Source organism: Pan troglodytes, chromosome 12, assembly GCF_028858775.2.
Source record: "Pan troglodytes isolate AG18354 chromosome 12, NHGRI_mPanTro3-v2.0_pri, whole genome shotgun sequence".
In the NCBI taxonomy this organism is placed as follows: Eukaryota; Metazoa; Chordata; class Mammalia; order Primates; family Hominidae; genus Pan; species Pan troglodytes.
The window spans coordinates 10,306,786-10,324,199 of NC_072410.2; the positions used below are offsets into that span (position 1 = coordinate 10,306,786).

General features: G+C 39.7%; 1 protein-coding gene across 15 annotated transcripts in view; it reads right to left on the reverse strand.

Moving 5' to 3' along the window:
* IL36G (interleukin 36 gamma) overlaps positions 1 to 17,414 on the reverse strand; it is a 212,973-nt gene that overhangs the window by 13,002 nt on the left and 182,557 nt on the right. For 8 of the 15 annotated variants that reach the window (XM_063789406.1, XM_063789405.1, XM_054678185.2 and 5 more), the window contains 5 exons: positions 17,077 to 17,208; positions 16,461 to 16,534; positions 15,829 to 15,933; positions 15,006 to 15,145; positions 9,479 to 10,299 (listed from right to left, as the gene is read on the reverse strand). In XM_063789406.1, the coding sequence (XP_063645476.1) occupies positions 10,090 to 10,299; positions 15,006 to 15,145; positions 15,829 to 15,933; positions 16,461 to 16,515 (510 nt within the window). In that variant the 5' untranslated portion in view covers positions 16,516 to 16,534; positions 17,077 to 17,208 and the 3' untranslated portion in view covers positions 9,479 to 10,089. Of the gene's footprint in view, positions 1 to 9,478; positions 10,300 to 15,005; positions 15,146 to 15,828; positions 15,934 to 16,460; positions 16,535 to 17,076; positions 17,270 to 17,414 lie in introns of those variants that run through there. The other 7 variants (XM_063789403.1, XM_016949267.4, XM_054678184.2 and 4 more) reach the window with 3 other exon arrangements.

The following is a 17,414-nucleotide window of genomic DNA, read 5'->3' on the forward strand; positions in this document are numbered from 1 at the left end:
CCTAGGGTCTTTGGTAAAATATTAATTCTTAGGTCCCACCATAAACTTAGTAAGTTGCAATTTCTGGAGGAGGGGATTTTAATCTACTAGGCATGGAGCGAGCACAAGTGCCCTAGGTTTTCAGTGAATATCCAGATGATTCTAATGTAGTTTCAAGTTTGGGAAATACAGGTGTGCTGAACATTACTGTACTTGTGTCACTATGTAATGACATTTGCACAGGTGCTCCACCTTGGGTGACTCCACCCTGGGTAGGTCATTTGCTGACACCCTGCTAGATAGGGACAGCCCTAATGATGACATGTCTCAGACTTTGCTCTGCCATCTTGCTCAAGGTAATTGTTGCTGATTTCTCACAGCAACAGTCTAAGAAACAAAACAATATTTTATTGACATGTATTATGAGTTATGACCATTGTTTTCAGCACACTGTGGGCAGCATCTTCAGTCCCCATGCCCAGTTGTTAATGAATTATGAGACAAAGTCTTCCTGTCCAGATTCAGGAAACAGCCATTACCCTTCAGCAGTCCTGAGGTGAGAGGATATCAGCCCCAAAGCGACTTGACAGAGAAACAACCTGCTCACCTGTTTTATCTACAATTGTGAATCTCTGGTGGCATGGTTATAAGACTACTAATTCCGCCCCCGCCCCCAGAATCCCCCTTCTCCTAGTGCATCAGACCTTCTATAACACCAATTGCCAAAGGTCCAAAGAAAACAAATTATTTGATGAGTATTAGCCTAGAGCTTGTGCTTCTCAAATGCAAAAGTATTTTATAGCAATGTGTAAAAACTAGGTGTGGACCAGACTATTCACCTGAAAATGAGGATATTGCTCCTTGCAGGGATCCTCCATGATTTTGTAAACCATGGCATAATACACTATTTCTCACATGTGATGGGTAAGGCAGGGCGCCCAGATCTGTGTTTTCTGGGTTCCACATGCTTTCTATGAGATTATTATAAATTGGTGTTTTCATTTTGGTTATACTCTGTCATCATAGCCTCTTCTGTATCACCAGAATGAACACCTTACCCTTGAGTCCAGCCACATGATGTCAGGACTCATATTTGAGCTTTTGTTTGAGCTCACATTTGTGCCAAGTGAAAGTCCAAGGTATCAGTGACTGAACAAACAAAGTTTTTCACAGTAGAGAAAAGAAGTGGGAATACCAAATCATCACACAGCCTGTAGCAGGATGGAGATGCTGTAACACTTACAACCATAATCATGTCACAAGCTAATGTGTCATCAGCTTTTAATTAATAATATAAATTGGCAGATGTAACAACCTGCCACTATTTATTAGCATAGTATGGATATACGAGTGAATATCCAATGACTAATTCTTCTATTGGATATTCCAGAATTAATTAACTTTAACACTTATTTTAATGTTGATTTTTATAAAACTGCAATGCCAACATTATATTCAATTGAGGAAGAAAACTTTAGAGGAGAGTGGCAGAGGAAGGAGGAAAGTAGGACTTTGCATTAATCATCCCACACAGAAACATCAATTTGATCAACTATTCATGCACAAAAAAAATCACAAGAGCAAAGGAAACCAGGTGAGAGATCACAGTACTTGATTTTAGCATCATAATAATAACAGATGCATTGAAGAGAATAGGAAGGACCGTTTTACATTACCCACATCACCCCTTCCCTAACCCCAGGCAGTGCAGTATAGAGAGAGACATTATCTCTCGGGGAAAGAAAAAGGAATTAAGAGTAAGACTTCACCTTGGAACTCAGTACCACGCCTGCCACAGTAAAACCCACCACAGGGCAAACAACTTGATCCCTACCACCAGGCTTATACCTGTAGATGAAGCCTCTAGATCTACCCCAGCACCAGACAGGAACCTGTGGCACCAGTGAGATGGACTTGAGTTTGGTACAAGTCACTGCCAGCAGTGGGCAGGCCATAGTGGCCATGGTGTTGAGCATGCCCTATGTAGTGCTGTGCTGGTCTCAGAGACTCTAAGCTTTGGATGTGACCCAGTGCTACCTCAGCCTCTGCTGCCAAAGGATTCTGGCCATCGTGGTCCTGGACTTAGAGCAGCTCCTAGTGCTGCAATTGCTGAAATGGTCACAGGCTTAGGGATCTCCCCAGTCAAACTTCTCTGAATCTCTGGACAGGCTTACTGCTAAAGGAAGCTCCCCAACAAAGCCAGATTGCAAAGACTAGATTAGGTACTTACATCAATGCACGGACATCTACAAATGGCTACAAGAATCACGATAAATCAGGGAATGATCACTTCACCAAGCAGACAAAATAAGGTGCCAGTGACTGACCCTGAAGAAATGGAGATGGAAGAACTGCCTGACAAGGAATTCAAGATACCTGTTTTAGGGAAGCTCAGCAAACTTCAAGAACATACCGAAAAACAATTCAAAATTTTGTCAGAGAAATTTAACAGAGATAATGAAATAACTTTCAAAAACTCAAATAGAAATTCTGGAGCCGAGAAAAAAATTAAAAATACAATGAGACCATCCACAGTAGAACTGAACAACAAGAGGAAAAGAATCTGTGAATTCAAAGACAGGGTAATTCAAAATATACAGTCAGTGGAGAAAAAGGAATAAAAATAAATGAAGAAAGCTTATAAAACTTATGGAGTAACATCAAAAGAGCAAATGTATGGGTTACTGGTACTCAAGAGGGAGTAAAGAAAGAGAAAGGAATAGAATAACAATGGAAAACTTTCCAAACCTGGAGAAAGATATAAATATCCAAGTACAGGAAGGTCAAAGATCTCTAATCAAACTCAACCCAAACAAGACTACCCCACAACATATAATCATCAAACTGTCAAAGACAAAAAGAGTATCCTGAAAGTAGCAAGGGAAAAGAAGCAAATAACATATAATGGTCTCTATATGCCCAACAGCAAACTTCTCAACAGAAACCTCATAGGCCAGGAGAAAATGGAATGATACATTTAAAATGCTGAAGGAAAAAAACGTGCCAACCAAGAATATTCTGGTCAGCAAAGCTGTCTTTCAAAAATGATGGAGAGATAAAGATTTTTCAGACACACAAAAACTGAGGGAATCCATCGCCACCAAACCTGTCTTACAAGAAATGCTAAAGGGAGTTCTGCAAGATGAAAAAAAAGATGCAAATGAGTAACACAAAAACATCTGAAAGAATATAACTCGTTGGTAAAAGTAGGTACATAGTCAAACTCTGAATACTCTATTAACATAATGGTGGTATGTAAATCACTTATATCTTTAGTATAAAAGGTTAAAAGACAAAACTATTATAAATAATAACTATAACAAGTTCTTAAAGAATATGCAACATAAAAAGATATAAGCTATGACATCAAAAATTCAAAATGTTGAGAGAGGAGTTAAATTAAAAAGTAGAAATATTTGCAATCAAATTTAAGTTGTCATCAGTTTTAAATAACCTGTTACAACCATAAAAAGTCTTTGTAAGCCTCATGGTAACCACAAAGCAAAAACCTATGCACTAAAAATAATAATTAGGAATCAAAACATACGACTAAAGAAAATTAGCCACAAAGGAAGACAGTAAGAGAGAAAGAAAGGAATAAAGGATCCACAAAACAACTAGAAAACATGTAACAAAATGGCAGGAGTAAGTTCTTACAATCAATAATTACCTTGAATATAAATGAACTAAATTATCCAATGAAAAGTCATAGAGTAGCTGAATTAAAAAAAAAAAAAAAAAACAAGGCCCAACTTACACAGCCAACAAGAAACCCACTTCATCTATAAGGATACATGTACAATGAAAGTGAAGGGATGGAAAAGATGTTCTACCCAAATGGAAACCAAAAGAGAGCAGAAGTAGCTATAGTTATATTGGATAAAATAGATTGTAAATTTAAAACTTAATTTTTATTTAAGTAAAAATGAGACAAAGGAGGTCATTATATAATGGCAAAGGGGTGAATTCAGCAAGGAAAATATTAATAGATCTAAAGAAAGGGATAGATTGCAATACAATAATTGTAAGGGATTTCAACACTTCACCTTCAGCAATGGAAAGCTCATACAGTCACAAAATTAACAAACATCAGATTTAAATGGCACTCTAGACAAAATAGACCTAACAGAAATTTACAAAAAACAATTGCATTTAACTGCTACAGAATACATATTCTTTTCAATTGCAACATGGAACATTCTTCAGAACAGAATATATGTTAGGCCACAAAACAAGTATTAACATATTTAAAAAGATTGAAATCATATCACATATCTTCTCTGACCACAGTGGTATAAAACTAGAAAGAATTAACAGGAGAAACCTGGTAAAATTTGCAAATACATGGAAATTAAACAACATGTTACTGAACAACCAATGGGCCAATAAAGAAATTTAAAGGAAAATTTTAAAATGTCTTGAGAAAAATGAAAATGGAAACACAATATACCAAAACTTATGGAATACAGCATTAGCAGTCCTAAGAGGAATGTTTATGGTGATAAACACCTATATTTAAAAAGAAAGAACCCAAATAAGACTACCCCACAACATATAATCATCAAACTGTCAAAGACAAAAAGAGTATACAGCATTATATACTATATACTCTTATAAATAAACAATGTAATGTTGCATCTCAAGGAACTAGAAAAACAAGAAAAAACTAAACCTAAAATTAGTAGAAGAAAAAATAATAAAAATCAGAGCATAAATCAATAGAGACTAAAAAAGATCAACAAAATGAAGAGCTGATTTTTAAAAAGATAAATAAAATAAGCAAAATGTAAGCTAGACTAAGAAAAAAAGAATATTCAAATAAATAAAATCAGAAATGAAAAGGGAGATGTTAAAGCTGATATCACTGAAATACAAAGAATCATAGAGACTATTATGGACAATTATATGCCAACAAATTGGAAAACCTTGAAGAAATAGATAAATTCCTGGACACATAAAACCTACCACTATTGAAATATGAAGAAATAAAAAGACTGAACAGATCAATAGGGAAGGAGATTTAATTAGCAGTTTAAAACTCTTTCATCAAAGAAAACCCCAGGGCCTGATGGCTTCATTCCTTAATTCTATCAAGCATTTAGTGAAGAACTAACACCAAGCCTTTTCACACTATTTCACAAAGCTGAAGAGAGTGGAATTCTTTCAAACTCATTCCATAAGGCCAGCATCATCCTGATGCCAAAACCAGACCAGAACACCACCAAAAAGGAAAACTACAGACCAACATCGCTAATGAACATAGATGCAAAATTCCATAATAAACTACTAGCAAACCAAACTCAAATAGCACATTAAAAGGATTATTCACCATAGCAAATCATCCCAGGTATGCAAGGATGGTTCAATACACACAAATCAATAAATATAATATACCATGTTAACAAAATGAAAGAAAAAATATATAATCATTTCAAAAGACGCAGAAAAAAACATTTGACAAAATTCAACATCTCTTCATGATAAAAACTCTCAATGGATTAGGTATAGAAGGAATGTATCTGAACATAAGAAAGGCCATATACAACAAACCCATGGCTAACATCATACTGAATGGGGAAAAGTTTGAAGCTTTTATTCTAAGATTTGGAAGAAAAAAAGAATGCCCACTTTCACCACTTCTCTTCAACATAGTACTGGAAGTCCTAGCCAGAGCCAGACAAAAGAAAGAAATAAAAGGCGTCCAAATTGGAAAGGAGAAAGTTAAATTGTCCATGTTTGCTTTTGACATGCTCTTATACATTAAAAATCTTAAACATCGAAAAAAAACTGTTAGATCTAATAAACTAATTCAATAAAGTTGCAGGTTACAAAATCAACGTTCAAAAAACAGTAGCATTTTTTTTAACTTTAAGTTCTGGGATACACGTGCAGATTTGTTACACACATGTGCCATGGTGGTTTGCCACACCTATCAACCCATCATCTAGGTTTTAAGCCCCACATTAGGTATTTGTCCTAATGCTCTCCCTCCCTTTACCCCCCATCCCCTGACAGGCCTCAGTGCCTGATGTTCCCCTCCCTGTATCTATGTGTTCTCATTGTTCAACTCCCACTTAAGAGTGAGAACATGTGGTGTTTGCTTTTCTGTTCCTGTGTTAGTTTGCTGAGAATAATGGTTTCCAGCTTCACCCATGTCCCTGCAAAGGACATGAACTCATTCTTTTTATGGCTGCATAGTATTCCATGGTGTATATGTGCCACATTTTCTTTATCCAGTCTAACACTGATGGACATTTAAGTTAGTCCCAAGTCTTTGCTGAAAAAACAGTAGCATTTTTATACACTAATAGCAAACATTACTCTAAGCAAATTATTAAGCAAATGATTCTTTTTAAAGCAAGTGATAAAGTAATTCTACAACATGAGATTTAATGGTGAAGACCTACTGCCAAGGCACTGGGGACACTGATGAATTAGTCATGGCTCCCACCACTGTGAACATGATACTAACAACAAGCTTTGTGTTAAATAAACATATGCCTCTATTATATATTTACTATATTTTAACCATGAGTCTTAATGGTTTGATGAAATGACATCAAGAAAAAATGAAATATGAGAGATTTTAGCATCATCATAACTAATGCAGCTAAACAGAGTTAATAAAGGTGTGGGCATTATTACACACTTAATTTAAAAAACAATCTCTAAACATAGTGGGTAAGATCATGATATATGCTATGATACAACATCAAAGTCTGAGGAAGATTTACCTAATTAAAGTAGACATTGTTTTGTCCCCAAAAAAGAAGGGAAACATTATTTAAAACAAATAAAGCTTTTTGTAGTCTCTTTTCATTTTTAATTCATGAAATAGGAAATTAATTTGCTTTGTGACAGAATTTTAAATGATTTTTGTCAAGACTACAAAAATTGCTTTACACTAAAAAATACTACATCTTCTATGGGGTTGAGTGCCTTTGTGACAATTTGTAAAATATTAAAACACAGACACACACATGCACCTTAGAGTATTACAAGTCATTGTAGTAAATGCTATAATTGTCATTATTATTATAAAAAATAATAAATGATGTTAGAAAAATTGGATATCCACACGCAGAAAAATAAAATTGACTCTTATCTCTCACCATATACAAAAATTAAGATGGATTAAATACTTAAACGTAAGACTTGAAACTATGAAACTACTAGAAGAAAACATAGGAGAAACATTGTCTGAGCAAGGATTTTTTGGATAAGACCTCAAAATCAAAGGCAAAAAACAAAATCAGAAATAAACAAATGTGTGACTATATCAAACAAGAGAGCTTCTGTACAGAAAAGGAAACAATCAACAGAGTGAAGAGACAACTTACAGAATGGGCGAAAATATTTGCAAACTATACATCTGACAAGGAGTAAATATCAAAAATACATAGCGAACTTAAACAACTCAGTTGCAAATAATAATAATAATAAATAAATAACCTGTTTGAAAAACAGGCAAAATACCTGAATAGACATTTCACAAAAAGAAAGACACACAAATGACCAATAGATATATGAAAAAATGCTCAATATTCCTAATCAGAGAAATGCAAGTCAAAATCACAATGGCATATCACTTTCCCCTAGTTAGAATGGCCATTATCAAAAAGACAAAAGATAAGTGCTGTCAATGTTGTGGAGAAAAGGAAGCTCTTATACACCTTTGGGGGGCATTTAAATTAGTGCAGCCACTCTGAAAACATTATAGAAGCTCAGAAAATTAAAAATAGAACTACCATATGATCCAGCAATCACACTATGCAAAGGAATTCAAATCTTTATGTCAAAGAGATATCTGCACTCCCATGTTTATTGTAGCACCATTCACAATAGCCAAGATATTGAGTCAACCTAAGTGTCCATCAACAGATGAGTAGATAAAGAAAATGTGGTACATACACATAATGGAATACTATTTAGCCATAAAAAGGGATTGAAATCCCACCAGTTGTGACGACATGGATGAACCTGGAGAACATTATGCTAAATGAAACAAGCCAGGCACAGAAAGACAAATACCACATGATCTCACTCATATGTGAAATTTTAAAAAAAGTTGATCTCATAGAGGTAGAAAGTAGAATGGTAGTTACCAGAGGCTAGTGTAGTTAGGCAGGAGGAGGGATGGGGGGATGTTAGCCAAGGGCTACATAATTACAGTTATGTAGGAGGAATAAATTTCAAGAGACCTATTTTACAGCAAGGAGACTATAGTAAATGATGATATATTCTCTCAAAAAATGTAGAGAGTGGATGTTATGTGCTCTCACCACAAAAAATGATAACCATGTGAGGCAGTACATTTGTTAATTAGCTAGATTTAACCATTCCACAAATGTATATGTACTTCAAAACATCATGTGGTACCCAATAAAAACATACACTGTTATCTGTCAATTTAAAAAGATACGTAAAAATTGAGCTTTAAAAATTATTTTTAAATGTTTAATTAAAAATAACCCCCCAAAAAGAAAAAGTTAAAGAATAAAGAGGTATCACATTAAATCCATGCTTGCTGATTGCTTATTGTAATTGTTAGTAGTGGATGCAGTCTGATTGCCCAAAAGTAGAAAAAAAAATAAGTTGCTATGCTATTTTGAAGAATGTACTTAAGCAAACAGAATGTTCTGCATTTTCAGTGTTAGAGTAAAAATAAAGAAATCTATTATATACAGAATCAGATCTGAGGTATATATTTCTCCAATTATACCCACAGTGAGGGTGTTAGGTCGTTCTTTCACGGTTGTAAAGAAATACCCAAGACTGGGTAATTTATTAAGAAAAGAGGTTTAATTAGCTCACAGTTCTGTTCTGCGGGCTTTACAGGAAGCTTGGTATTGGTATCTGTTTGGCGTCTAGGGAGGCCTCAGGAAGCTTCCAATCATGGCAGAGGGTGAAGGGGGAGCAGGTACATCACATGGCAAAAGCAGGAGCAACAGAGAGAGTGAGGGTGGAGGTGCCACACACTTTTAAACAACCAGATCTTGTGAGAACCCACTCACTATGGTGAGGACAGCATCAAGCCACAAGTGATCCACCCCCATGACCAAAACACCTCCCACCAGGCTCCACCTTCAACACTGGGGATTATATTTCAACATGAGATTTGGACGAGGACAAACATGCAAACTATATCAGTCAGTTATTTAATTTCGTCAGAATATATCTTCTAAAGGTGGCTGTTGGGAAAGCAAGGCTTTCTCTTCCAAGAAGAAAAAAAAGACACCTTTACTGAAGTTTTTGAAAAAAGTATGTGAATGGTGAGATGGTCTAAAAGGAAAAGACTAGAGGAAGCAGGGAAAAACCAAGGCTATTCGACCATAAAGAAAGGAGCCAAACAGCAGAGCCCTGTTACATACTGAATTTCTCACCCCCACCCCATCGCTATCCACCAAGGAAGGCCCTTTTGTCCCCAGCTAAGCCCCAGTCCCAGGTTTACCCACTGCAATGGCTTTATTCAACTACTCTTGCTAATTTCAGTTTACTCTTTCTTTATTTTATGTCAGTTTTAGCTTTATTATTATATAAATACACAAAGTTTATTTAACTTTAAGATTACACATTACAATTAGGACAAAAATGATTTAACTTAACACAAGAATTATTTTTGTTTACAAGGTCTTAATGCTAAGAAGGTTCTATTACACACAATGAGGTATATTGGCAACATATAAAGACTGGATGATATCATCCCAAGAGGGAATAAAGCAAAACAGAAACAGATCAGCTCTGTGCTAGTCATGCCATCGTGGGTAACACGCATGAGCTCTGAAGCATCTTCATACCCACCCCTAGAAGAAAGCTCAGTGTTTGGTCTTTGAGTCTTAAAGTCACTCATGCAGATGCCTTGTGGCCTACACAGCACCAGCTTGAGAGGACAGCCTTATACCACCCAGCTCTCCTGCTTCTGAGGCCACATCCTGTTCTTCAGTTGCTATGAAGTAATTGCTTCTTCTTCATTATAAAATGAGATGATAACAGCAGCCTTGCTCCTATCTCAGCACCAGCGAGAAAATGACACTAAGAAAATGTAGACGAAAACACACTGGGAACCAGAAACTTTAAGACAAAGACCAAGCTGCCACCTCTAGGCTGAGTTCAGTCATTTATATTTAATTCAAAGGCAGTGTTGTATGACTTCCCAAGTTCTGAAGTCAGGATGATGGGCTGGTCTCTCTTGGAGGAGGCAATGAACCAGTCCGGGAAGGCCACAGACTCAAAGGTGGAGGTCCTACCAGTCTTGGCACGGTAGAAAAGGAAGGGTTTCACGGGCTCAGGTTGGCCATACAGATCCATGATCTTCTGCTCCTGAAATGTCAGAACAAGTACCCATTGGGAGAAACAGAAGCTGTTTGAGCTATTCAAGGTTATTCATAATAATTCAATAAATGTTCCAAAGTTCCAGAAAACCTTATCCATCTATTAGAGCAGGCCTAGAGAAACACACATTTTGAAGGAGCAGCAGAGTAAACATACATGAAATTTTACCTTCCAAGCCCCCACCCTCAAATCCAGAGATGGTGTAGGAAGTTTACAAGGGAGAGTTTAATGAACAAGCAGCCACACTTGAACAACAAGTTAGAACTCTTCTCACACAAGAGGCTGAGGGGACCCTTAGGAAAAGGAAGAAATTGGAAATTACCTCCCTTACCAATACCACAACAGTGAGAGTCACTACCCGGCAAGAACCACTGGCGTGACAAAGGACAGCCAGGTTAGGGTATGAATTTCTGACTAATTGCCACATATATGAGAAAGATAAATACCAATGAAAAAGACCCAAGAGGGTCTAACAAATCAAAGGATTTGTATCAAAGGAAGAAGGTAAATAGAGCAATCAAAAAATGCCTTCTATATTGTATATGGAACTATATTCTGTATGTCTATATATTTGTACGTACGTGCATTGTATATTTAGGTAAAATAAGTATTTCTAAGTAAATTGCAAGTGTTCAAGATCTCAAGAGAGACACAGAAATGATCTGTAATTCAGCCACATTCCACCCTGAGTGAGAAGTTCTTCTCCCACAGGATTCCTTTACTCAATTAATGGCTTCCAGTTAATCTGATTCTTTGGGTGGCCAGAAACGTAGGAGTCATTACTGACATTTCTTTTTTTTTTTTTTTTTTTTTTGATCCCCTAACATCTAACCCAGGAGCAAGGCCTGTGGACTCTATTTCCAAAATACCAAAATATTTCCTGAATCGAGTCACTTCTTGCACTCCACACATGGCATCAACCCCAATGCAGGCCATCACTCTGTCACCTGGACAATTAGGGTGACCTTCTAAACGTTCTCCTTGAACCTACTCTATTCTCTAATAATCATTCTCCATAAGGCAGGTAAGTGAACTTTAAACCGAAGTAAATAAATAAGATTATGATACCCTTTTGCATGATTTTCTATTGTTATTACAGTGAAACTCCTCGGCAAAGCCCACAGGGTCTACGCCACCCAGCTCCTGCCTACCTGCTGCCCTGCCTTCTTACCACTCTCCTGCATGCTCATTCTGCCCCCACCACACCTGTCTTCTTCTTTGCCTTCCAAGACACCAAGCTGTTCCCACCCAAGGTCCTGGCACTTACTCTCCCTGCACCTCACACCGGCCCCACATCTTCCCAAGGCCAGCTGCTCCCCATCACCTGGGTCTCCTCCTTGGGGAGAACTTTACTGAACATTCCATCCCAGCCAAAATCGGTTTGGAATCCCCCCTCCTACTCATTGCGATCATATTCCTGAGTTATTTTCTTCATTAGTACCGACTGCTATCTAAACTTAGCGTATTTATTCATCAACCCCAGAATGATTGTTAGACTTGTTCATCACTGTATTCCTCAACACAGAGGAAAGCCCCCAGCATTCTACTCAACAGAGATTTGCTGTTTAATAAATGGAAGAATGCTTCCTCCTTTGAAACTCCCATACCTCCTCCATCATCACCTTCAACTTCCCACCCACTGAGAAAATTGAAGTAATTAGAAGACAACTTGTACAAACCACACCGTAACATGGGCTCCCAGCACGTGGCACCCATATCTGCACCTCCCTGCTTGAGGAGGACTGGGTGAAAGGTCCCATCTGCACTTGCAACTTAACGACATCCCTCTAGCCGTTCTCCCTGCTCTCTTGTGCTCCCTCAATTTTGCTTGCTCTTCTTAGTCATTCCCATCAGCATATTTGCTGTCATTTCTACCATCTCAAACAAAAGAACTACTTTGCTTACCCACCACCGCCACCAGTTCCACTTTGCAGAAAACTTCCTGCAATCGCTGTCCATATCTGCTGTCTCTGATCCCTTTCTTGTAATTCCTCCCTTTAAATTTACTCCATCCAGGCTTTCGCCCCCACTACAGCACCAACACTGCTCCTGCCAAGGTCCCCAAAGACCCACACATTGCCAAACGCAACAGTCAATTCTTAGTCCCCATCTGAGAACAAACGCACAACGTAAGGGTGACTTAGCTGACAGGACAAAGCAGAAAATGTCATTCTCAGTCCTGACTTTATTGATCACACTCACAATCCTGTTTCCTCCACTTAAAATACTACCAGAATCTGACTCACTTCTCCCCACCTCTGCTGCTATCTCCTGGCCCATCAAATCACACCTAGACCACCTCAAAGTCTCCTGAAGGACTTTCACCTTTGCCCGCCACAGCCTAAGATCTCCAGAGAGATACTTTTTAGACCTAAGCCCCTTCACACCATTCCTCTGTTCAAAACATTCTAATAGTTCCCATTTCACTCAGATTGCAAGGCTGAGTCCTTGCAAAGGACAAGCCTTTCATGTCTGCCTTTATCTCTCTGGACTCATTCCTCAATTCACTCCTGCACACCGGTCCTCACTGGTCCTGGGACGTGCCCTCACTAGACACCTGCTAACTAACTTCCCTAGCTCTTTCTACTCCCTGCTAACATCTCACCTAGGCAATGATGCCTATTGCACTATTCACCACTGCAGCCTGACGCCGCCTGTGTTCCTGGTGCTGCTGGTCTATCTATCCTGCTGTAACCATTTTTATTTTTCTAGGAGAGGTAAAGACCTCTAACATAGCACAAATTTACCTACTATTACATTTATTGTTTGCCATTTCTCTCCTTTCACTAGAATCCAAGACCCACATGGTCAGGGTTCTTTGCCATTCTGTGCACAGCTATATCTCAAGCATCTACGCAGTGCTAGAGGCCAGGAAGTACCCATACATGTGCTTAATTGAATTGGATTGAGTTGAATCAAACTGAATTAAACTGAAGTTTGTGGAACGAGGACAAACAGTCATTAAAAAATAAAAAGAGAACAAACCAGAGAGTTTGGGAATTAAAAGAGTAAAGATTGAAATTTCAGGAAATGCTATAAAAGGATGATTTCCAGAAGGGACAACACTGAAAATGTAACCATGAGCTGGCAGAGCAAAGCAAGAAATTCTTCCAGATGCAACACCAAAATTTTAAAAAGCAATGAAGGGATAGAAAGTATAAAAAATTAGATGAGATATCGTGAGATACTGAAGTGAGATTCATAACTTCCAATGATGGATGAATAGGAATTCCAAAAGGAAAATAAGGGTGAGAATATACTTGAAGAAATGATGGCCAAGAATATATCAAAGGTTAAGAAAGACAGAGCAGTGTGAAGAAGAGGCGAGAACAGCCCCCAGACTGACCAAAACCCGCACACTGCTGCATCCTGCACCCAGTGCCTATATCCCGCTGGGGTGGCCACCACCATGCCCAGGAGAAAGGCTGAAGGGGATGCTAAAGGAGATAAGCCAAGGTGAAGGACAAACCACAGAGAAGGCCCGCAAAGTTGTCTGCTAAACCTGCTCCTCCAAATCCAGAGGCCAAGCCTAAACATGCCCCTGCAAAGAAGGGAGAGAAGGTACCCAAAGGGAAAAAGGGAAAGCTGATGCTGGCAAGGAGCGGAATAACCCTGCAGAAAATAGAGATGCCAAAACAGGGAAGGCACAGAAAGCTGAAGGTGCTGCAGATGCCAAGTGTAGTGTGTGCATTTTTGATAACTGTGTACTTCTGGTGACTGTACAGTTTGAAAAACTGTTTTTTATCAAGTTTTATAAAAATGCAGAATTTTGTTTTACTTTTCTTTTTAAGCTATGTTGTTAGCACCCAGAACACTTCATTGTTGTTTTTAGGGGAAGGGGCATATGTCACTAATAGAATGTCTCCAAAGCTGGATCGATGTGGGGAAAACACCTTTCCCTTCTAGTTTTGAGAGAGTTCCTCTTGGCTCCCAGGAGGAGGGATTCTCTGACTTTGACACACACGGCCACCTTGGCAGAAAAGGCTTGTGGTATGGAAAATAAATTCATTTTTATGTCCTCTTCTCCCTTTCCATCTTTCAGCATAGATTTAACTCCTTTAAGCCCAGACATCTGTTGGGACCTGGCCCTCAATCATTGGTTACCAGTATGTCAGGCACTCTGGACTTTCCAGTGATGCCACTGAGATGGCACCTGTCAAAAGAGCAGTGGTTCTGTTTCTAGATCGTGGATCTTCAGATAAATTCTACCATTTTCATTTCACTTCCTGAAAGTCAGGGTTGGCTTGTGAAAAGTTGAAACCACATGCTAAATGTGAAATGTCAACTCTCACTCTAAACTCTCCCTGTTCAGAGCATCAGATGAAGACTTCATTGGGTTTTATAGTGGCTTTCTGATTTCTGGTAGTCCATTGAAGAAGGGAGTTTGAAAGTTGTTGTATACTGTTAACAATTGTCTGCCCATATCCTGCCTGAAATACCATGAATGTTTATGGAAAGTATCTTTAATAAAGCTGGATGCAGTTTGGCTTGGAAAAAAAAAAGCAAAACAAGGACCTTAACTACTGACAGCCAGGATAAAAAGAAAAGTGTATTGCATGCACATAACTTAAAAGAGGCTGGGAATAAATATGCTTAGGAAGATGAGACTATTTCTTTTTTAATTCTAAAATTAGGTATTCAACCAAACACTTCTAAAAGGAAAGGCTTTTTAAATATTTTTCTTAGCTACTCACTTTTAGCTGCAATGTGGGCTGTTCTCCAACCTTCTCACAATACAAACACATTTCTGGATTCTGGATTCCCAAATAAATGGGATCCCCTCTGCCTTGCTCAAGAGCCTCTGGATACTTGCATGTGATAACAGCGACAGTGACTGTAAAGATAAGAGGAGAGATGGTATCAGTTTCCTTTTGAAGTCAGAAAGATTATTTGATTTAGCAGGGCAGTATCCTCAAGTGGATCTGGAAGAGAGCTGAAGAGTGTAATCCCAACTAGACCCACCAAATGGCCAACCCCCATATTCATTCATTCATTCATTCATTCATACCATGTGCCAATCACTGCCCTAGTAAATGAGCAAACACAGAGAGCTAAGCAGACAACAGAGTATGCTCTTGAGATTCTCACGCCTCTGCTTGAGCACGTGGAGATGGGGAGCTCCTACATCAAGCCGCCCCTCTGATTCTTGGAGAGCTTGGTCCCTTTTGCAAGTTTTTCCCAATGTGATGCTGAAACCTGCCTTTCTGTGGTATTCACCCATTTAGTCATTTTAGGACACCCTGAAGTCATGCAGAACAAGCTACTAGTCTTCCATAAGACAGGGCTTCAGATGACTGACAGCAGCTTTCCTATTCCCTTGGAGGCTCCTCCACCATCTCTGGCTTCTTCATCTTAGTGGAACACAAAGTTCTCCCTGACTTCTCTTCCCAATTAGGTGTGAAATTCTCCCCACTCCTGGTGGGACCCATTGTAAAGTCACACTTTTACAAAAGGCTGATGCCAGCTTCCCAGCCACAGCAGTGCAAACAGTGGGCAAGGCACAGGGTGACCACTCACCTGGGGTCACACTGTCACTTCGTGGAACTGCCACAAGGTTCTGACCCTGAAGGGTCCACACTTGCTGATTCAAATCATTAATAGTCCCAGTAATAGGTTTACACACTGATTTTGGGATACAGAAAAAAATGAAGAAATATTATAATCAAGGCTGCTTTACTAGACCCAGGAGAAAAGTATCTAACCCAGGCCATTTTGTAAGGAAGGTGTGGGGTTTGCATCCCCAAACTGACAGCACTCACATCACCCATCAGCCTAGCCTTTCTTTCTAGTGAAGTTGTGAGCTCTGGTGAGGAAGGCAAGGGCTACCAAGGGAAGTCACTGGTTTAAGAGGGCAAACTATCAAGACAGAGGGCAATGAGCAGTCTCACAGAACCTGTGTGCCAAGGCCCAGCTACCCTCTTTTGTGCCTACTCTGTGCTTGGCCCCGGTGCTGGGGACTGGAGCTGGAGCAGTGACTAAGCAATAGCTCCCACCCTCCAGAAGCCCAGGGCCCAGTGGTAGGTGGGCAGCACCAGGTGGGAAGGGCAGTGTACAGAGAGGAGCAGAGAAGGCTGGGGCTTCCACAGGAGATAGCGTGAGTGCAGAGGGCCTAAGCCTCCAGAGCCCCATCCCAACAGCATTTGATTCACTTGATTGATAGATGGCCCTTCCTCCACCGTCAGCGTCTCCTGGAGTGCCTCTCATAGTGTGGTTGTCTCAGCACCTGTGAAGGCAGACATAGAACAGATGAACCACAAGAGATGTTTCCAAGACCTTCCAGGACACTAGCTCCTCAGGCCCTCATTCTAGACAGGGAGCTGGGAAACCTGGCCTGACACGAAGCTCTGGGCAGAAGTTCTGAGCCACATCTGGGACAAAACTTGAAGGAAGCATCAGCAAAGGGAGAACAGGTAGAATTTTCCTCCACCTGGAGATCCAGATAGTATGGTAGTGTCTCCCCTAGGAGTTCGAAGGCCAGGCATAAAATTTGACCTTAAATAACCCACAGGCACCTGATGCCCTGACTCCTCTTCTCTGAAGCCTCCACCCCTTCATCGGCATTGTTTTTGCCTAGGAGAAGGGGAGGGTCCCATGCCAGGGCCACTCTGCCAGGATCCCAGCAACTCCCCAGTAAGAAGCAGCCACACATAGGACAAAGCACAGAGCCAGCCTGATGTGGCCCTTCCCTTCATTAAGCCCCAAAGCACAGATGAGAGGAAAGGCTCCAGAGGGAGGGAGAAGAGGTTTTCCAGCTATTGACTATACCTGGCAAGAAAGGGCCTTTATCTACAGTCCAGGGGACTGAATCGTGGCTCCAGCAGCTTCCAAGGTCAGTGATGGGCTCTAATGGAGCCTGGATCATTTATCTGGATGAGCAGAGAGGGAGGCTCCAGCTTCCTGGGTGGGGCATGAGAAACGTATGACATGAAAGAAAACCAGCTCCTCCTACCAGAAGATCCTGTGAGGCTCGGAGGAAGAAATCACAGAATTAGCACAAGTATCACCTGTCCGGGCTCGCTGAGAAATAAGTGTTGAGCCAATCCGCACAAAATCAACCACAAGGAAATGAGGTTGATGACAGATCCTAGGTTTCTCATAAAGGG